Here is a 22,219-nt window from a genome sequence, read left to right on the forward strand (position 1 = left end):
TTTTTTTTTTTTTTTTTTTTTTTTGTCAAACGTGCAAGCAATTTTTTTCCATTAAATGTAATAAAATAATATGAATTATTTTTTGGGCTAACTTTAATGGTAAGCGACTAACTATTCATAAATCTATGCCTTTGCCCCACTAATATATATATATATATATATATATTCATTTATTTTATTATATATATTTTTTACGATCATTTAAATTAAAACTAATGTTCAAAATCATGAACATTAATTTATTTTATTATATATTTATTGGTTTAAATCTTCTTAAGAGGAGGAAGGCTATAGAGTCTCATTAATTTTGCATACATGAAAAATATAAATTATTTTAAAAAAATTAAATATAGTTTTTATTTGAAAATATTAACTTAGACACTAATATTCCGTTTAATAATGTTTAATTTTTGTTTTTTTTAATTATTATTATTACTTTTTTTCATAAGTAAATAATTTAAAATTAAAAATAATGATCAAATAAGGCTTAAAAAAACTCGATAATAAACATATTTGGATTTTAGTAACTATTATGAACTAATTATCTTAATATATGAAATTAGAAATATTAGAAATTTTTGTCGATATATATTAAAATTTAAAAAATGTTACTTTTAATCGAGAATTTTTAGATTATGGAGAAGCATAACTTAAACAAATCACAATAATTTTTCAAAAAAAAAATTTATTATGTTTCCAAAGCTTGGATTAAATGGCTACCATATTTACCATATAATTAATTCAAATTACAAATAAATCATCTCCTTATAGAAAATTACAACAAAAATAAAATTTTAATAATTAGTATATTTTAAATATATCAATACTAATAATAAAATTAACTTGACTCGAACTAATTTTAAAAATAAAAATTATTTTCAATGAGAAAATTGAACTTAAAATAAAAAAATAAAAAAAAGAATTATAATCCATTTTTTAGAGTGGGTAATAATTAATAAAGGTTTATTTAGTTAATTGTTTATTTATTTTTTTGTTTTCATCTCAATATTTACTAAAATTTTTAAAGGCTTGAATAAGAATATCCTTTTGTAAATGGAAAAAGACTTAAACACTAAAACGTAACAAAACATAAACACTACAAATATTTAAATTATAAGTTAGGGGTAAAAAATAATTTACCTCAGTAAAAACTAAAACAATTTCCATATTTTTAATAACAAATATCAATTATTTCTTTTTCGAAATAATGAATTTTCGAGTTTGGTTATTTCTTTTATTTTTGCATGCTTATAAATGGAAATTCCACTGTGGAAAAGAAAAAAAAACTATTATTTTTACTATTTGAGAAAAATAAATTGAAAATTCTAAGTTACCTTATCCAACATGTAATCTTATAGATAAAAAAGAAAAAAAAAAGAGAAAAAATGGAAGACATAAATGCAGTCGGAATGAAATTGAAATGAAGGGGAAATGCAAATTTGGATGAAAGCCAGATTCTTATTAAATACACGCGTCCGCGTTATGAAAATCGGCTTAGCAGGAAAGTGGTCGTCGTCATTAGAGAAAAATATAGAAAAATTTTAGAGAGAGAAATCGCCGGCGTGTTCTTGGGATTCCCGCCGGGAAATTAGTTTAAAGCTCTGCCGCTGTTTTTGACCGGAAATGCTTCTTCTTCTAGAAATGGTGGAGAATTAAAACTGAAGCCTTGCCGTTAGGTTGAACGTCGCTGGATTTCATAGACGCCATGGTTGAGTTTCTTACTACTGGCTAGGAGGTATTTCTTACAGCCACGAAATGTCCATTATTGTCAATGAAGAATCATTGCTTTAATTTTTAACGTTTTGTAGCTGTTTAAATTGTTTCAGTGATTGTTTAGGTTCAGTTTGTGAAATTTTCTTTGTTTTAATGTGTTGCAGATTGAATGGACGATTGTTTGTGTTTATGATTGGAATTCAATTTGCGTAGTTTTTTGAAGTGGCGATTTAGGTTTTTTCTTACTCGAGCATTATCATTCGGAGTACGTTCTTGTTTTAGGCGAAATGAGTGATACTGCAGATGCTCATACTGATAACGCACGAAATATTCAATGTTCGTTTGGAACATCTTCCTCTGCTACTGTAAATCATCATTTCTCTATGGATCAACTTAAAATTTCTCAAATGAACTGCTCACAAGGCCGTCCACAGCATTTTAAGTCGAATTTTCTTGGAGATAATAATAGAAGAATCGGGATACCGCCTTCTCCCAACTCATGGCAGATCCCTCCAATTTCACCGTACTCTCAGATCCCGATGTCGCGTCCGATGAACCAGCAAAGTTATCATCCAGTTCCTACTCATTCTCGATCGTTATCTCAGCCTGCTTTTTTCTCTCTTGATTCTTTGCCTCCTTTAAGCCCGTCCCCGTTTCGTGATTCTCCATCTACATCGAATTCAGATCAGGTTTCTGCAGACACATCAATGGAGGACAGGGATGCCAGTTCACATTCTTTGTTGCCTCCTTCACCTTATATGAGGGCCAACTCTTCTAAGATGGGAGATGCTTTACCCCCTCGCAAGGCCCATAGGCGGTCTAATAGTGATATACCATTTGGATTCTCTTCTATGATCCAGTCATCTCCTCTTCTTCCTTCTAGTGGCTCAGGCGGATTGGAGCGATCAACAACTAGTAAAGAGAATGCCGGCGTGTTTAAGCCGGCGAACCAGTTTGTTAAAAGAGAACTTAGTTTGGAGAAAAGCACTGATAACAATTTGGAAGGAATGGGTGAAAGGAAGTCCGAAGGGGACACTGTGGATGATTTGTTCTCTGCTTATATGAATTTGGATAATATTGATTTGTTCAATTCCACAGGGACCAACGACAAGAATGGTCATGAGAATCGAGAGGATTTGGATAGTAGAGGTAGCGGAACGAAGACGGGGGGTGATAGCAGTGATAATGAAGCAGAAAGTAGTGTAAATGAAAGTGGGGATAACAATCAAATGCCTGGTTTGTATTCCTCTGCTGAGAAGAGGGAAGGGGTCAAACGGACTGCAGGGGTAGATATCGCTCCAACTACCCGACATTACCGGAGTGTCTCCATGGATAGTTTTATGGACAAGTTGCAGTTTGGTGACGAGTCACCCAAAATGCCTCCTACACCGCCTGGTGTTGGTCCAGGACAACTTTCTTCAAACAACCTAGCTGATGGTAATTCAACTCCATTCAGCTTGGAGTTTGGTAATGGTGAGTTCAGTGGGGCTGAACTGAAGAAGATTATGGCAAATGACAAACTTGCTGAGATTGCACTAGCTGACCCCAAGCGTGCAAAGAGGTATATGTATAAATTATGTCATCAACTAGTTTACTGAAACAATGTCATCCATTGATTATTAATCTTGAGTGATGAATTTACTTCAGGATCTTGGCAAACCGTCAATCTGCTGCTCGATCGAAAGAAAGGAAAATGCGGTATATATCTGAGTTGGAACACAAGGTTCAGACTCTTCAGACAGAAGCTACCACGCTGTCTGCTCAACTCACGCTTCTACAGGTAGAGGTTTTGAGTGATGAAAATTATTTTCTATTTCCATTTTCCTGTGCCTAAGTTTCCGGGTTTTACCGTGACTATTTTATATTCAGCGAGACTCTGTTGGACTTACAAACCAGAACAATGAGTTGAAGTTTCGTCTCCAGGCCATGGAACAGCAAGCACAACTAAGGGATGGTATTGACACTTTTTCCCTTAATTTCTTTGCTTCCATGCCTAGTTGAAAGGTTTTACATCTCTGCTTCATTACTTTCTGTATATATTTAGCATTTGTTAAATAGATCTTTGAAACCCTTCTTTTAGTCTTGTACTTTCACTATTGAACCATGCATCCGTCTTGCTGGCATGGCTGCAGTTTTCAAACACTAATTTTCCAATAGAAGTTCATCTCTCTTGAGAACATAATCGGGAAATATTACTCATTGTTTTACCCACTGTCGTAGAGACCACTAACAAATATTGTCTGTTTTGGCCCATTTTCACGCCCTTATAAGAAATGTTTTGTTTCCCTCTCCAACCAATATGGGATCTCACGATCCAACCCCCTTGGAATATTGTTCGGTGTCTGGGTCTGATATCATTTGTAATAGTCCAATCCCACCGCTAGCGAATATTGTCTGCTTTGACCCATTATGTAACGTCATCAGCCTCATGGTTTGAAAACCCGTCGGCTAGGTTGAGGTTTCCACACCCTTGAATGTTTCGTTTTCTCTCCGACCAATGTGGGAAGTCACATGTTCAGACACTTTCCATGCAAGTTGATACAACTCCCATAGAAATTTACCCTCGACCTTTTTGATGCCAAGGAAGGGGATAGAGTTTCTTCTCAGTACTTCCTCCCTAATTTTGTGGGCATCTCTATCATTTATCTTCAAGTTGGAGCTCCCTCCTTACCATTGTAGAAAAGGATACTAGACGTGACTCCTGTAGATTCCGTCGTAATAGAGATCTGGCTATGGTACCCATCCCTTCCAACTAGACGAACACGGAAGGGGCGGGAAGAAAAAGTGCAACCATTAGAGAGATCCTGAATTTTCAAATTGTAGTCTGCTACTCTTGGGGTTGATATGACTTCCCTAAAACTATTCTCATTCGGAATATTTGGAAGAACAGAGGCGTTGCCAACTTGGTGATCCCGTAAACCTTTACCCTTCGTTGGTTATTCTTCAGAAACAGAACTTTCTTCTATTAATTTATAAAATCCACTCGGAGTTCTAAAGATGGTTGGGCTTCGCTGGATGATTTCTTATTCCCTTAGAGAGATCCTTATTCCTTAGAAGGAATCTTTCTCTGTCAGAGAAGAGCAAGTTTTTCTTTGTGGAATCTCTCTTTAGGCAAAATCAATACTCAAAGATGGACCCCAAAGAAAGCTACTCCCACGACTTTTATCTCTGCCCAACCAGTGCTACTTTGCTTAGCAGTCCCGGTAACTTAACAAAAACTACCTTTTTTCTTTCTTCCTTAGGGCATACTTAAAGTAAGTCCTAACAAAAAGAGCCAAAATCAAAAGGACTCCAATCCAATAGAACAAAACCAATGTCATAATTACAACAAAGCCTATTTTCCTTCATTTTGTCTAATTGAAACACAGTTTCCGAACTTGGTAACTGGCTCAACTGCGCTCTAGTGGTAAAGGGAAGCACTAAAGTGATACAACACATAAGGGTTTTGGCATGCAACGGACATGCGGCCATGGACATTACGCCGTAGACAAGCATGACCGTCCTCCCTCTTAATACATTTTGTTCATCAATAAAATTGTTTTGTAAGGTACAAAAACGTTGGTAAGAAGTTTCACAATCATGGAAAGCCCTGAAACAATGCTGTCACTCCTCTGTTAAGCATATAGATTATGGTTTAGAGCTATGCGTTTCTGGAATTAATTTGTTATCAAATGTGACACAGCTCTAAACGAAGCATTAACTGCGGAGGTTCAGCGATTGAAGCTCGCTACGACTGAGATAAACGCGCAATCTCATCCCTCAAACATGGTAATGGCTCAACCTTCAATGAATCACCATGGACTCCAGCTTCAGCAGCAGCAGCAACAGCATCATGTGCAGCAGAATGGCAATGGAACCACAAAACCAGAGTCCAACCAATAATTTTTTTGTTTGGAAAATGGTTGATCTTCATCGTCTCTTTGATCATCTTTTTCATTAATAGAAAATATATTCATTATTTTAAGCTAGCTTATTATTTGCATTTGTCAAATATCCACCCCAACAGTCTTTCTTAATTTTATGCTTTATTCTCAATTGTTTAGTGAGTTTAGGCAATCAAAAGGAGAAGTGTACTTGATGATAATTTCTTTATTTATATATGATATTGGTTCAATAGTGAATTTCGTTGAATTGATTCCATGTCTATATAGTTTGATAAAATTTTGGTAATTATTCCGTACCAAATAATTCCGTTCATTTAAGATCATGTTTGAGTCGGTAAATGCAATTATGGTTGGACCTATTATTTCATAAAACTTTTCCTTGGGCTCTAATTTCCAGTTCGGGAAAGTTTGAATGTATAGTACTTAAAACACACGATCCATGCATGCATCTATGGATCCCGGCTCATATTCTTAAGAGATCATCACTAAACCAATAAGGTCAAACTCAATAATTACCATTCTATCACCCATTTAAGAAAAATATCTAGATAATTTAGAAATAAAGATTTAGATATTTTAGAAATAAAGATATCTAGTCATTCTATTACATATTTTAAGAATAAACTTGGTGTACATTGTCTATCCTCTGCTCTAAATACCTTCCACTCCATTAATTTTTTCATATCAAATAATTCTAAGCAACCCAAAGTATAGTAATTTGAGTGTACTGTAATCTCTTTTTGATTAGTCTTAATAAAGAATGTGTGTGTTTCATACAATAGAGTTGTGTTCAACGTGTCCATTTACTTCCTGGGCCTGACTACGGGCTAGCGCGCGCTCAGGCTATCACATGCCACAGAGGGGAAAAAGTATGTATAATATTATGCTATATGCATACATACTAATTATAATGGGAAATATTCCAACTATCGTGACATACAAATTGCTTGAGGTTCCATACTCTTTCAAATCATGATACACACTTACAATACCAATTATATTTTCATCGACATAACGTTTCTATGAGACATGCATACGTATACTTATGGTTAACATACATGACTTATCAGTGTAGTGTAAACATGATATCATAATACATGTGATGTGATATATGGAAGTACAAGTATCATTACCATTCATATCATAAAACATGATAATAAAAATATGAAATGCACAGGGGCCACAAGGTATGTGTCGTTCATACAGTTAGAGATGTCCACGGGTGTGTATAGGAAAACTTTTCGCATCCCATCCCTGCCCTATTTTTCATTCCTTATCCCCGTGAAATTGTCCATTTATTTTTGCAAGGATTGGAGCATAAATTACTAACGGATAATACACGAAAACAACACACAAATCATCCAACCAATCCTATAAGCATACAACGGTAAAACGACTTAAACTGAAGAAGATAATCAACCAATCCCACTCTACTTTTGAACCGGGATTTTCCACCCCATACGATGGTTCGGGTTGAGTTTATCGGATTTTTTGGATATCGGTTTTTTAATACCCCTACCGACCATTTACTTATTATCATTTAGTTATTTAAAAAAAAAAAAAATTACAATTTATCAATAAAAAAATAAATAAAAATGAAAGAAAATTTATAAAGTTTCCAAGTTTGTGTAATATATAGATAAATCTTCCATTTATGTTGAATTACAACATTTTATAAGTTGTCGTTGACTTTTATTATTTTTTGAGAGGGTATATTTGGTAAAAGTGAAAACAAAAACATTATATATATATCTAAATTTGATGGACCAATATTTATAATGAATATATTTATTTATTTATTTATCAACTTTGTTACTTACCAAACTTTTGCTTCTTAGAACAAATATGTTAAAACAATTTTATGTCTCGAATTCATATTAAGATTTAAATTTTGGATTCATAAGTTTGGTGTCTTTACGAGGGTGTATATAAATTGAGTTGGAGAAATCTTTTAAATTTGTTAGTTTTAAAATCGTGAGACTGAGATAATACGTAACAAGCCAAAACATACACTAGACAATGCCGTTATAAATCGTATCAATGCCAGTCATTGGACAATGTGTCAACGAGAACGCTAACCCTTAAGGGAGGTGGATTGTGAGATTCCACATCGGTTGGAGAGAGAGATGAACAAAACATTCTTATGGAAACTGGGAGTGGAGGGAAACGAAGCATTCTTGTGGAATTCTCTATCTAAAAAACGCGTTTTAAAAACAATGAGACTGAAGGCGATATGTAACAGACCAAAACAAACAATATCTACTAGCGGTGAGATTGGGTTGTTATAATGAGGTTGGTGAACGTGAGTAACGTTCACAACCTAATCCAACCCAACCCAACTCTTTGTTTTCGGGATTGATTGTTAGATTGTTTTTTTTTATATATATAATTATTAATTATTTTTTTTTGTAAGGATTCTTAATCATCCTGTCCACCTAATTAATCTCGAAAATTGTCTTATAATTTAATATAACCCATCAATGTATAAAATGGACGATAATTATTTTAAAACACGAAAATGTGAACAAAAATTTAGTTATATAAACTAAGTATAATATATAAAATTAGGACCAAATTTACCATTTAATCTTACCACAAAACCTAATTAAATTTAATGCCTAATTGATAAATGATAAAGTAAAAAGTAAAAATAGAGTGATAAATGTTACTAAATTTAGTGGTAAAATTTGACAATTTTTTTAAAATGAAAAATTAGAGTACGGAGCATATTAGAATTTAATGTAGTAATATTAGAGAAATTAATTGTTAAATTAATTCATGTGAAAATTTGGGGGCGATAAGAAATTCGGTCGGAATGAAATTGAAATGTAGGTTAAATTCAAATTCTTATTAAATTCACGCGTACGTGTCATGAAATCGGTGTCCCAGTAGTCGTTGTCGTCGTCGTCGTCCTCCTCCTCTGTCAGAGAAAAACTGCCGAAGCGATTTTTAGAGAGAGAGAGGAATCGCCGGCGTCCTCGCGATTCCCGCCGGCGAATTTCTATATGAAGCTTGCTGCTTCGTTCTGAACGGAAATGTTTCTCTCAATGGCGGAGAATTAAGGTTTTTTTCTTTTAGACTCTGCCGTTTTGGAGACGGAGGTGACTAACTTTCCGGCGAGGGCATTGTCGAGATTCTGGCCGGATTAGAGTGGTTACTGCCTTGGAGGTATTTCTAACAGATGCGGAATGACTATTATTGTCAATGAAGATTCATTACTTTACTTTTGAATGTCTGTAGCTCTTTCATGTTGTTTTAGTGATCGATTAGGTTTGTTCTGTGAGGTTTGACTTGTTTTAATCTATTACGGATTGTTTTGTTTATGATCGGGATTTTGGAACTCAACCGGGGTTTATCTGTGGTGGAGTTGCGTAGGTTTTTGAAGTGGTGATTTTCTTGGGCCTTATCATTCACTGAGACGTCGTTGTTTGAGGCGAAATGGGTGATACTGGAGAGGCTAACACTGATAACATGCGAAATCTTCGATGTTCATTTGGAGCATCTTCTTGTTCAACTGGAAATCTTCCTTTCTCGATGGATCAACTCAAAATTTCCCAAATGAACTGTTCACAAAGCCGCCCGCCGCACTTCCAGTCGAATTTTCTTGGCGATGATAGTAGAAGAGTTGGCTTACCTCCTAGCCCCAGCTCACCGCAGATCCCACCAATTTCACCGTATTCTCAGATCCCGATCGCGCGTCCGATGAACCAGCAACGTTATAACCTATTGCCTACTCATTCCCGATCGTTGTCTCAGCCTTCCTTTTTCTCTTTCGATTCTTTGCCTCCTTTAAGCCCGTCTTCATTTCGTGAGTCCCCAACTACATCGAATTCAGATCAGGTTTCTGCAGACACATCAATGGAGGATAGGGATAACAGTTCAAATTCTTTGTTGCCTCCCTCACCTTATATGATAGCAAATTCTTCTAAGATGGGAGATTCTTTACCTCCTCGTAAAGCACATAGGCGGTCTAGTAGTGATATCCCATTTGGATTATCTTCAATGATTCAGCCATCTCCTCCTCTCCCATTCAGTAGCTCTAGTGGATTGGAGCGATCAACGAGTAGTAAAGGGAATGCTGGCATGTTAAAGCCGGCCAGCCAGTTTCTTAAAAGAGAACCTAGTTTGGAGAAAAGCGTTGACAACAATTTAGAAGGAAAGGGTGAGAAGAAATCCGATGGGAACAGTGTGGATGACTTATTTTCTGCTTACATGAATTTGGATAATTTTGATTTGTTCCACTCTTCTGGGACCAACGGTAAGAATGTTCATGAAAATCAGGAGGATTTGGATAGCAGGGGTAGTGGAACAAAGACAAATGGGGGTGACAGCAGCGATAATGAAGCAGAAAGCAGTGTAAATGAAAGCATGCCTGGATTGAATTCGTCCGGTGAGAAGAAGGAAGGGATCAAACGGACTGCGGGGGGAGATATTGCTCGAACTACCAGACATTACCGTAGTGTCTCCATGGATAGTTTTATGGACAAGTTGCAGTTTGGTGACGAGTCCCCCAAAATGCCTCCTACACCACCTGCTGTTCGTCCCGGACAACTTTCTTCAAACAACCTAGCTGACGGTAATTCAACTCCGTTCAGCTTGGAGCTTGTTAATAGTGAGTTCAGTGGGGCTGAACTGAAGAAAATTATGGCAAATGACAAACTTGCTGAGATTGCACTAGCCGACCCCAAGCGCGTAAAGAGGTATATGTATAAATTATGTCATCAACTAGTTTACTGAAACAATTTCATCCATTGATTATTGATCTTGAGCGATGAATTTACTTCAGGATCTTGGCAAACCGTCAATCTGCTGCTCGATCAAAAGAACGAAAGATGCGGTATATATCTGAGTTGGAACACAAGGTTCAGACTCTTCAGACAGAAGCTACCACACTGTCTGCCCAGCTCACACTTCTACAGGTAGAAATCTTGAGTGTTAACAATTATTTTCTATTTCCATTTTCCTGCTGCTAAATTCTCTGTTTTCCTTAATTGCTCTGCATTCAGAGAGATTCAGTTGGACTTACAAACCAGAATAATGAACTGAAGTTTCGTCTCCAAGCCATGGAACAACAAGCACAACTACGGGATGGTATTGACACTTCTTTACTCTTTTCCTCCTATATGTCACTAGAAGAGTTGACACTTGGTCGCATCCTCTATAGTACATTCTTAGGCATTTCATGTGTAGCAGGCGTAAACATAATTTTGTCGGAACATCATAGACTTAGAAAAGACAAGAAGGAAATTATACATCATGAAAATAGTAAAGAAAAGCTATAAAGTGATACAAGGCAAGGGTTTTGTAATGACCGTGACACTAGGCATCCTGGAATTCACGGCTAACTCCTACCACACTTGCTTCCTTCATTGTACATTTTAACTTGATGCTGTTGTCAGCATCTTACTCCCCTTCTTTCTAGCTTGTAGACTGACGACTCGAGTTTTAAAAGTTAGGACTTCAATTATGGAACTCATTTATGCTTCTACTTGTATTCATCGTTCTTTATTGAATGTGACAGCTCTAAACGAAGCCTTAACCGCGGAGGTTCAGAGATTGAAACTCGCTACGACAGAGCTAAACGCACAGCCGCATCCCTCTAATGGAGTAATGCACCAACCTTCCAACAGTCACCATAGCCACCAGCTTCAGCTTCAGCAGCAGCACCATCACCAACAACAGCAAGAGATGCAGAAGCAGAATGGGAGTACAGCCACTAAACCAGAGTCCAACCAATAATAGTTCGTTGAAAGATGGATGAGGAGCTTCATTGTCTTCTTGATCACCTTGTTCATCAGCATAACTGTAAGCTATCTCCTTCTTAAACAAGAAAATGAGTGTAAGCTAGCTCATTATTATCTCTCAAATGGTATAGTCTTTTCAAAGTTGTGTATATCACGCACTTACACACTTAACTTTATGCTCTTTTTAAGTACTTAAGTTAATACCAAAAAAGAGCAAGTAATCTTTGGTTGATAGTTACTTCTAAGATATTGTAGCATTTGAAAGTTAGTTTTCTTCCCTTGGCTTATGCTTCCTGATCTCACATTACAATCTTGTTTAGTTTAGTGAACGTGTTCTTATTAGGGTGCACTCGGTTGGCGATTTGAAACGTAAGTTTGGTTTGTGATATCATCAAGCTTTAAATGATATTTAGTTGCAGTTTAACATTATTCATTATATGAAATATTTAAGATTATTAATGTGATCTTAAACGATATATGGTTGATATACGTGAAGATTTTATTTAGAAATAGCCTAAAGGGTTCCAACGACACCGCAAGTACCTTATCATGGTAACACTATTGATATGATTTATTTTATAATTATTAGAAATGATTTGATTTAAATCGTTCACGTACATACATGTGAGTAGAAATATAAATTATAATTAAAATGAGAAAAAGATGGAAATAGAAGTGATTTATAATTAGTTTTAGTATAAAAGCATCAATTTTAAAATTTATAAAAATTTAATTGAGATGGGATTTAATATTTTAAATTTATAAATACATATGGTCCATAATTAGTGTATTAATTTGTATTTATTATATTTCTATAAAAAGAGAGGGCCAGCCGATATTTGCCAAATTAATTAAAACACTACTTTTTTTAATAATTTACCCACTCATTTCCATATATTCCTGCTCCCATTAAAATCTCCCACTCCTAAAATTCCATTTTTATCCTCTGCTCCCTCTCCCCTTATGGATAATCTTGTCATTTACTGCAAAATTTTTTAAATTTTTTAAAGATTAAATTAATAAAAACACCTACCATTTGTATTTATCTGTTAAAATTTTGAAAAGTTGAATTAAACTCTCTTAATTTTTAAAATATTAAAAAATACATACCATCAATAATATAGGTAATGCATTATGAAATTTTAAAACTAGCGTTAAAAAAAAAGTTTAAAAATATTTATACTATATCGATATATTTAATATTTCTTTTAAAAGTTTATTTAATGTAAAAATATTTTTAAAATTTTTAAAAGAAATTTAAAAAATTTTGTGAATTTTTTTTTTTAAATTTGAGGGTAAAAAATGTAACTTTAAAGAATTCAAAGTCATTTTTAAAGCTTACTTCGATTTTTTTATTTTATTATTATTATTATTATTATTTTTTTTTTTTTGAAGTTTAAGGGTATTTTTGATAATTTTGTTATATTTTTTTAGTTTTCACGTTACTTATGGAAATGGGTCCCACCGGTCCGTGATAATCGGTCCAGACGAAAGCGCGTGGATTTAGGTTGCGACGTCGTTTTGCTCGTCTTCTTCCCCTCTCTAAAGTCTCTCTTCTGCCTCTTCTGAAAGGTAAGACAGAGATAGCAATGGAGATTCTGAAGGTTTGCTTCATTCTCCTCTCGACGGCGTCGTTTTTGTGGCTATCAGAATCAGTTACTCTCACGTCGGATTACTACCAGAAATCATGCCCGGAATTCCGCCAGATTATCCAACAAACAGTCACCAACAAGCAGATCACAAGCCCTTCCACCGCCGCTGGAACTCTCCGACTCCTCCTCCACGACTGTCTCCCCAACGGCTGCGACGGCTCTGTCCTCGTCTCCTCCACTCCATTCAACAAAGCTGAGCGCGACGCCGACATCAACCTCTCTCTCCCTGGCGATGCCTTCGATGTTGTCGTTCGGGCTAAGACCGCACTTGAGCTTGCATGTCCCGACACTGTCTCCTGTGCTGACATTCTTGCGGTTGCCACTCGTGACCTCGTCACCATGGTCGGTGGACCTTACTACAACGTTCTCCTCGGTCGCCGAGATGGCCGTGTCTCGGAAGCTTCGACGATTCCTAATGCTCTGCCGCTGGCTACATCGCCGATGTCTGAGATCATTGATATTTTCACATCTCGCGGGTTTACTTTGCAGGAAATGGTAGCGTTGTCTGGTGCTCATACGATTGGCTTCTCGCATTGCAAGGAATTCAGCGCTCAGATCTATAATTATAGCAAGTCGCCTCCGTATGACAGTCAGTATAACCCTAGATTTGCGCAAGGGTTGCAGAAGGCTTGTTCTGGTTTTGAAAATAATCCTACATTATCCGTTTTCAACGACATTATGACTCCCAACAAGTTCGATAACTCTTACTTCCAGATACTACCTAAGGGATTGGGGATCTTGAAGTCCGATCATGGATTGTATAACGATTGGAGGACAAGGCCGTTCGTGGAGGCGTATGCGGCGGATGAGAACAAATTCTTCAGTGATTTTGCTCGGGCGATGGAGAAGTTGAGTAATTATGAAGTTATAACAGGGAACCAAGGGGAGATTCGGCATCGATGCGATGCGATTAATTGAACTAGGAGGATTCTGTTAGTCACGATCCAATTTGGAGACAACTGCATCAGGTTGAATTCAAGATAATTTAGGTTTGGTTCTTTCTGATTATGAGCATATGAAAAATCCGTATACTTCTTCATCAATTGTGATATTTGTGCCAATATATACATGGTTAATTGTTTGGTTTGGGTTCTGGGTTGTAATCTTTGTATTCTTCTTGTGGGATTTTATACTTGTGTTGATGATGATCAGCTTCTGTATGATGTAGCCTTGTAGAAGAAGAGTGTAAGAGTTCACAGTTTACTTACTTCAAAAAGAATGTCATTCTCTTGCTTCTTTGTTTTCCAACTCTTGTCCTGTGATTTGAGACTTGATCATAGTGCTAGTTCGTAAGATTTTATTTGACCTGATTGCATTGTTTGTGATACTTAATATTCAGGTCTCAAGAGCTCTGGAAAATTTTGAATTCCATCTTGAAAGCTCTCTGTTGGTTTGATTTCTCGGAAAGAAATAGAATCAAAGACCCTTTTTCTTCTTCTGTTCTTAATATTCTTGATAATGCTGAAGAATATGCTTGAATCAATCTATTCTACCTAACAGTCATGTGAGTTTATATTCACTTGGAAATTCAAACTTGATGATATGATCAAAACCCTTTTAGATTTGGGTACTGTTCTTGGCTGTGTTCTTAACTATTCCAGGCTTTCTTCAAGCTTTTGGAATGGCTATGCCCTCATGGAAGATACTGCTAGACAATGATTGAACAGGTAAGTGAGTTTTATCTTTTTGCCCAATTTTTGCTTGGAATCTATCTTTTTTACACCTTTTATACTGCCTCAATTTTGGTGCAAGAAAGAACAGTTTAGAATTTTGAATTCTGGTAGAAAACTTTTGCTTGAAGCAAAAGGGGTTTCAGAATACTTGTTTAGCATATTGTTGAAAATCTTTTGATTACTTGTTAGACTTGTCTGCTTGGTTGTCTCTTGGTCTTTTCCTCTGGCTATAAAACCTGCTTCCAGCTCTGTTTCCATATGCATCATTTTGAGCTGGAATTCTCTGTCCTAAAAAATCATAGGTTTGGCAAGTTCATGGAGTCTCTAAATATATCATATATTTTTATTTTTTATTTGCCGGAAATGGTTTAAGGTCAAGAAGTATTGATTAGCCAGACTATTGGTAGAGACAATTCTTTTTTAATATTAAATTATAGGTAGATGATCCTCACGACTTGAACTCGATTTTTTTAAGTTCTTTAGTATTTTACATGTTCCTTATTGACTTGTTGACCACTAGACCAATCAACCGTATATGTGAGATTCGACATCAGTTGGAGAGGAACACGAAAGGAAAACGAAGCATTCCTTATAAGGGTGTGGAAACCTTTCTCTAGTAGACGCGTTTTAGAACGGTAAGGTTGACGGTGATAGGTAATAGACCAAAGTGGATAATATCTGGTTGCGGTGGACTTGACTAATATATAATTTTTATTATTGTATTATTATTTACACGTTTGGTTGTTTACTAACTAAAATTAAACTGAGTTTAACAGAAAAATCCACATAGAAAGTTGGGCTGAAAGGCAATGGTTTGACATTCTCCTCGGTTTTAAAATAACGTCAAACCAAGCTTTTAGGCTTGGTTGTTCCCCATCAACATTTGGATTTGAATTGAATGAACTTTATGTCATTGTTGAGAATAAAAGATTTTTTTTTTTTTCTTTTTTCTATGAGTTGGATAATTAAAGATTTTCTTGGTGCTGACTTTTGAGTGATAATCATATTTAATTATTGATTTGTTTTAAAAATAATTTTGATCATGATGGAGGTCCACATAGGAATAATCGATTCACTAATTTTCAGGTTAATAAGGGTTTGTTTATTCACTAACTTTTGAAGTGTCTTAATTTTTTTTTTAAATGTTAAAACTATATGAAAGTGTAGATTCAACTTAAATTGAAATTGAAAGAAGACAGAGTGATAATACAAAACAGAGAGTTCAAATGTTATACATATATATATATATATATATATATGTATGTATTTAGGTCTTTGACAATAAGATTTTATCGCTTTTACTTTTTAAGATTGTTGAATTCAATGGCATTAAATATTTTTACAATGAACTTATTTTTTCATTTCTTTACTAATTCCAATCAATGTTCTTGACCCACTCAGGAATCCCGAAAGATATGTCCTGAGCCATTTTCATAAGAGTGTCTCCAAACATTAGCATACACCATATTTGACCTAACCTAATAGAGAAGTCTCAATTTATTGGGCGAGTGTCAAACACATGGCTAGCACCTCAACTATTATCACTAAATTGTCTGACTCTACTGCATCTAGTTGTTAAAGTAACTCATAGACCAAGAGACATAAAGAAGCTTTACTATAAATTTGAACCCGAACTTACGAATAGGCATTAAGAAGTTAAACTATGACCAAGGAATCAAATGCTTTGTAATTTACTACATCTAGCTGTCAAAGTAACTCGTAAGATATCAAATCTTAAGTAGGTGCCTACCATCGTTCACCAAAACAAAGTTTCAAAGAGAGATCTCGATTCATGGAGAAATTTTGACAATGGTTTTCATATTCGGCTAATGGGTTTGTTTACGCAGCCAAATTGGTTCAATCAGTACACCCCAAATATCCATTGTCACAAGGAGATATAAGTTTGAATCATTGGCTCCATTTGTACGGTTCCAAATTAAAGAAAAAAAAAAATCTAAACCATACTTGATATGTGAACTTACTGATCCTCGGAGTATGAACTAACTAACTCATTCTATGACTTCATATATTCAAACTTGAAATTCTTAATGATAGTTGGTTGTATTCACCGATTTAATCCTACTTTTCCGACTACACCTCTAACAAAAAATGTAGATTACTTAAATCCAATAATCATAATCCAAACACCAAGAAAGATGGGAAACAAGTTATTCATTTCAATCAAGGAATCATGATCTGATAACCCTCTCGTCCATCCATCAGAACGAATTGTGTAACTCAAATACGACCACTAAGACCGAGGTTAGATACATCTCCACGACTCTTCAGTGACTATAGAGTCATCCAATGCAGAACAAAAAAGTACGAAAGAAAATAGATCGTGACCATCTACTATGTATTATTCGCTTTCAAATTCAACCGGTTCCTAAGTTTTCACGCTGACCAGAATCAGCCCATACCTCAGTGATGAGCCTTGGCTTCTGCTTTCTTGTGAGATTTAGCCTTCGCCTGCAGTGAATAATTAGGAATTGAAGTAAAAATTTAAGAACAGACATGTGAATTTAGAATTACTTCAAAAGAGAGCCACAAATAACATGAAATTTTGAAATCATAATATGATTATAAGTTGAACTGAAATTGAATAGGAATGTCATGGACTATAGATCCTCTTCCCCTTAAAACTCAAGGTTACAGATGGGCAAACCTAAGAAGCACGGAAACGGGACATGAATACCGACGTGATAGGCACAACAATACATCAGTTTCTAAGAGACTAGGACACGAACATGTTGGGGGTATGTTCTTTTTTATTATTATTTTAAGATATATGTAAAATTAACGTGAAATACTAAATATACTAAACTAAATGGCATAAAAAACATATTCTAAGTGGTGAACTTACTGTGAAAAACAGAACTGACAGCTAGCAACAAGTAGTCAATGGTGTTACTTGTTAGGGGTTCAAATTTCACGATTAAATGTTGGGCCTATTTTTAAAATTCAAAATTTTCCAAGCCATGTTCGAAATTAAAAAAAAAACAAAACAAAAAAAAGTCGTGTAAAATAGCATGTTGCACACATGTCCAAAGCATGTTTGAACGTATACGTGTACAACATGTGTCTGACACGGACACTCAGCCTAAAACAAAGTATCTATGCTTCATAATAGGCGACCTATTGACTAATCCTGTTCGTAAATAAGACAACAGCAACAGATACAAAAGATGCTACACCAAATGGATCGAAAACAAAATCCATATAGAAATTTATAAGCCCTATATGAATAGAATATAAAATGGTATATCATGAAACAATTTATTTCCGCTCCATTTTCAAATGTGCACAAGTTATGACTTGTGACTAACAATCCCACAGTTAAGTTGAAGGTTATCTACATTTAAACTTTTAAGATAGCATATAACATGTTGGGTTCTATCAAACCTCAACTTGAAATTAACTATAATTTGGATCTTCAGTTGAATAAAAATAGGGGAATAAATCATTGGTCGTCATTAAGTACATTAATGGAAATTAATAAATATGGTCCAAGACCACGCATAGTTTATTTCAAGCATTCTTACTAAGGTTCAAAAACCAAACTCGAAGTTTCAATTTCAAAAAATAGTTTCCTTCTAATATCATTTTCAATCCAACTCAACTGAACCATCAAGTTCAAAGAAATTCAACAGAACAATAAGAACAATTAATACTTTCATGGTATTAGACCAATCCATCTAGTTTAATAGGTTTATGAGCTATGTTGTAAACCATATATAGTTGCTTCAAGAAAAATGTTTAAAATTTAAATTTCAATATGATAAAATTAATGGTAATCTGTTGTGAAATAATCAGTAAACAACAAAACAAAAATATTGAAACAAAAAACACAACAATTACATCATGCATAATGGGTATCACTGAAAATCCTAAATTCTAAGGCTCATTTTAATAACTAATTGATTTTTAATATATTTTTTTAAAAAAAAATTGAGCTTGCATTTCTCTACAATGAGTTTCATATTTCTTTAAAAAACAAAACATTTGAATATTCGGAAAAATTCTAAAAATAAAAACAAGTTATTGAAAACTGTTTTTTTAGTTTCCATAACGTGGTCTGGTTTTTTTACAACATGTGTAAAAAGTAGATAACAAAACAAGGAAAAAAAACCCAAAAGTAGTAATGTGTGTATTCTTAGTTCTCAAAAACCAAAAATCAAATGGTTAACAAACGGGGCCTAACAAATCAATATTCTAGTTTGAAATAAATAAATAAATTTCACTCCATGATGACTAAATTTTGAGATACAGACACTTGAATGGAAGTGGAGGATCCACAGAAACTTAGATGCTCTTCTCTTTTTTCCGGTACTCTCCTTAGATAGTAAGGCACATACTTGGGATAAAATACAAGAAAAAGATCCAAACTCATCTTTATCATCTTCATAGTGACTTCTTCCTCACTAAGAGATTGAGACATTAAATCACCTTTTTCCATCATGCGCTTTTGTTTCTACTTGATAGGAGATTTGGGGCATCTTGAAGGAGGGGGAAGTATTCGACAAATTGTTGAAGAGAACTTATCAAACCTACCAGAGAAGGTTCTATGGCAGTTTATTCTTTCTAGAAAGTATTCCTCTTTTAATATTCATGTCAGCTAGATGGTTCTTTTTCTAACTCCCTTCACTTGATAGGAGATTTTTTCCTCCCTTCACTTTCTTACTCTACTTTCCTAATTGAAAAAAGGCTAAATTATTCAAAATGACCCTAAACTTAGAAGTTTGTTTCATTTAAAAAGTTTCGCTTCTATCCTTTAACATCGATTTCAAAACAGCCTGAACAATTTTACCATTGAGATGGAATCGACATAACAGAGCAATGTCAAACAGGCCTTTCAATATCCTGACAATTCACTTTTCAAGCTACATTGTCTTTCATTTATTAACTCACAAGCACATCAACCACGTTTTCAGTGCAGTTTTTAAAAGTCAATTTCCAAAATTCGTATCAAAAATAAAATATTTCAAGCGCATATGTGAATCAATTTAAAGGATAAAAGTAGAGACTTAGCCTTGAAAAAACAAGTATTTGACGGGTAACTGCGTAGTTTCCCAGAAATTTTGACCCAAAAAATATATATGCACTAAAAACAATTCTATATCTTGAATGCGACAACAAATTGCAGATAGCACTCGATACTGTCGGCAGGGAAGAGCAATCAGAAATGATAATATAGATCCTACAAACATTCAAGCCAGAAACGCAATCCGACTTCGATGAGCCTAAGTTTTGAAGCGGAAAAAAACAAACAATATGAAAAGAAGGAAACGGAATCAACAAACCTGAAGGTACTTGAGCTTGAGGCTTCCGTAGACAAGTCCAACAGAGAAAGCCGAAGCACGAGCAACCTGCCAAGGATCAAAACCGTTGAATTTATCATTTTCCATTATAAAATCTCAAATCACATTCCGCATATAGCATTACAACACGCGAAATTCAACCTAATCTCTAGTCGAAAATTTTCAAGGAAATCGATCGGAAACAAAAACTGAACATACGTACCAAAGCGAGGGTGCTGGTCCCAGAATAAGGCCCAGGAGGAAGCGCCATGGAAAGGACTTTCCGAAGGTAAATGGAGAAGAAGAAGAAAGTGTTGCAACAGTAGAACCAGAAGCCGATTTTGAGAATAGAGGAGCCCTAGGAATCAAAGATTAAACAAATCTCCAATTCCCTCACTGACCGTCAAGGATTTAATCCACTGCGCCGTGGTACACGTGAAATTGAATTCTTTTAAAAAAATAAAATTGCACCAACTAGTCCCTCAACTAAATACTTATTGCACTCATACCCTTAAATTAAAAATATTTATCAATCAATCCTTTTACATTTTGTATTTAATTTGATCTCCTTATTGTGCCACTAAATTATTAAAAAAAAAAAAAAAAACTATATTCATTCCTATAAGATATTTTTGAGAAGCTAAAGCATAGTTATTATTATACTTAAAGTGGACCATAATATTATTGTAGAGAGTCATATTGATTTGTCGACAAGAATCGCGAGTCAATGCTCAAACCGATTGGAAGGAAGGAAAGAAAGAATAAAAAAGCCGTCAAGAACTTCACACATTTCAACAAAAAAGAGGGAATCGAAAGCGATCAAGAAATTCACATCCACAGCAAAACAAAAGGCCGGCGAGATCCACCAATGGAGTTCTTCACCCTGTCCGCTGCCGGCGGGGGTTTCTGTCTGATCGGCGCATGGGAGGCACTCTCTTCATTGAATTCCATTTCCGATTCCGATTCAAATCCAAATCCAAATCCATCTTCCTCTCTCAACGCTGTCCGACCTCCATCTCAATCTCCGCCGTCGACTGCCACAATCGCTTCATCTTCATCATTTCCGTCGTTCATTTTCATCTTCGTTCTCTCATTGCTCGTCATATTAAACTCCCTCGTTTCATTTTTCGATGCGATTAATTCGAGCGACCGAGTCGGTTCGACCCTCCAGTTACCAGTTCTAGCCGTGGCTTCTCTTTTCTTTCTCTATTCGATTCTCGGAGTTTTGGTTAATATCAATGAATCGGTTCATCTTCCTTCAACAATTCTCAGTTTAATCGCGTTATTCGCTTTTGTGGAAGAGTTTTTGTTGTTCTACCTGCAAAGGAAAGACACCAGTGGAATCGAGAATCGGTACTTCGATCTCTTGCTTGTCCCTATTACAATTTGTGTTTTCGCTACAATTTTCGAATTGAACTCCCCCAAATTGAATTCCCCCAAAATTGTTCGTGGGGTTGGGTTGATTCTGCAGGGGACATGGTTTTTACAAATGGGGTTGTCTTTTTTCACCAATTTGATAACTGATGGGTGCTCTTTGCACAAAAAGAGCAGGGGAAATTACACTATAAAATGCAAGGGACACCCTGAATATCACAGAGCCAGAGCAATCGCTACACTTCAGTTCAATTGCCATCTTGCTCTTCTAGTGACATTGGTGGTTGGTGTATATTCAATCATCAATTACAGAAATGGAGGCACCGGAAATTTTTTGCAGTACCGGCCGATCGGGGTGGAGATGCTGCCATTTGAGTTTCAGGGCCAATTCACTTTGGATTCTGATGATGATCTAAGTGAAGAAAGCAATTTGGGGAAGAGGAAACAAGCAGTGGTCGATCTGGGCGTGAATGGTCATGATGTTCATCAATGAGGTAAATTCCATTGGACATTTTGGTTTATAATTGTTTGAGTATGATTAGTTTAGACTGCAAATGTTGTGATTAACTTGTATCAAATGGTTGAGATGCCTCTCTGTGGTGCTGATTTAGTTTTTGTTTTATCATGATCAAGAAATAGAAACAAGTTTTGCTAATCTTGTGTTCATTTCTATAGATCTAAATGCATACTGAAAGTCAAGCTTTGTGTCATTTCTTGTTCTATTCAATGCTTTAAAAGGCTTAGACTCGAGATTTTTCGCATCGAAGTTTATGTGCCCTTACGAGAATATGTTGAGTTTTGAAGTCTTTATGCTCATGAAATGTTAGAGAATCGTATTAATTTGTTGTTTGTTCTTATTGAATATGAAAGTTCATGTTTGTT

The 22,219-nt window shown here is 35.3% G+C and overlaps 3 protein-coding genes and 1 long non-coding RNA gene across 6 annotated transcripts; 3 read left to right on the forward strand and 1 right to left on the reverse strand.

Annotated features, from left to right (window-relative positions):
• The first annotated feature begins 1,490 nt into the window (after positions 1–1,490).
• On the forward strand, positions 1,491–11,532 carry LOC111469572. 3 transcript variants are annotated; one of them, XM_023114887.1, is made up of 6 exons: positions 1,491–1,735; positions 1,878–3,274; positions 3,361–3,493; positions 3,583–3,667; positions 5,396–5,537; positions 11,252–11,532. In XM_023114887.1, the coding sequence occupies exons 2-6, from the start codon at positions 2,001–2,003 to the stop codon at positions 11,334–11,336; spliced, it is 1,719 nt and encodes a 572-aa protein (XP_022970655.1). In that variant the 5' UTR covers positions 1,491–1,735; positions 1,878–2,000; the 3' UTR covers positions 11,337–11,532. The 3 variants fall into 3 exon arrangements, with proteins under 3 accessions (XP_022970655.1, XP_022970661.1, XP_022970666.1); XM_023114893.1 differs by lacking the exons at positions 1,491–1,735; positions 1,878–3,274; positions 3,361–3,493; positions 3,583–3,667; positions 5,396–5,537 and adding exons at positions 8,493–8,765; positions 8,838–10,297; positions 10,384–10,516; positions 10,604–10,688 and having other exon boundaries at positions 11,119–11,532; XM_023114898.1 differs by lacking the exons at positions 1,491–1,735; positions 1,878–3,274; positions 3,361–3,493; positions 3,583–3,667; positions 5,396–5,537 and adding exons at positions 8,493–8,765; positions 8,973–10,297; positions 10,384–10,516; positions 10,604–10,688 and having other exon boundaries at positions 11,119–11,532.
• Positions 11,533–12,871: 1,339 nt separating this feature from the next.
• LOC111469882 (peroxidase 63-like) lies at positions 12,872–14,304 on the forward strand. The gene has a single exon (XM_023115350.1). The coding sequence runs from the start codon at positions 12,931–12,933 to the stop codon at positions 13,909–13,911; it is 981 nt and encodes a 326-aa protein (XP_022971118.1). The 5' UTR covers positions 12,872–12,930; the 3' UTR covers positions 13,912–14,304.
• A 2,517-nt stretch (positions 14,305–16,821) lies between these two features.
• On the reverse strand, positions 16,822–20,398 carry LOC111470274. The gene is made up of 3 exons (XR_002715006.1): positions 20,187–20,398; positions 19,967–20,032; positions 16,822–17,135 (listed from the first exon to the last, which is right to left on the reverse strand). It is a non-coding gene; the product is annotated as an uncharacterized LOC111470274 (long non-coding RNA).
• Positions 20,399–20,662: 264 nt separating this feature from the next.
• Positions 20,663–22,047, forward strand: LOC111469750. Its single transcript, XM_023115165.1, has one exon. The coding sequence runs from the start codon at positions 20,691–20,693 to the stop codon at positions 21,828–21,830; it is 1,140 nt and encodes a 379-aa protein (XP_022970933.1). The 5' UTR covers positions 20,663–20,690; the 3' UTR covers positions 21,831–22,047.
• Positions 22,048–22,219: the final 172 nt, after the last annotated feature.

This window comes from Cucurbita maxima, unplaced genomic scaffold, assembly GCF_002738345.1.
Source record: "Cucurbita maxima cultivar Rimu unplaced genomic scaffold, Cmax_1.0 Cma_Scf00002, whole genome shotgun sequence".
Taxonomy (NCBI): Eukaryota; Viridiplantae; Streptophyta; class Magnoliopsida; order Cucurbitales; family Cucurbitaceae; genus Cucurbita; species Cucurbita maxima.

Bases quoted from the DNA above. Each gene is read 5' to 3' on its own strand.
- LOC111469572 (XM_023114887.1), top strand. From the start codon at position 2,001: ATGAGTGATACTGCAGATGCTCATACTGATAACGCACGAAATATTCAA. The intron at 3,668-5,395 runs GTATTGACACTT...AATGTGACACAG, and splicing joins GCAAGCACAACTAAGGGATG to CTCTAAACGAAGCATTAACT. The intron at 5,538-11,251 runs ACAGCATCATGT...CCAGCTTCAGCT, and splicing joins CAGCTTCAGCAGCAGCAGCA to TCAGCAGCAGCACCATCACC.
- LOC111469882 (XM_023115350.1), top strand. From the start codon at position 12,931: ATGGAGATTCTGAAGGTTTGCTTCATTCTCCTCTCGACGGCGTCGTTT.
- LOC111469750 (XM_023115165.1), top strand. From the start codon at position 20,691: ATGCTCAAACCGATTGGAAGGAAGGAAAGAAAGAATAAAAAAGCCGTC.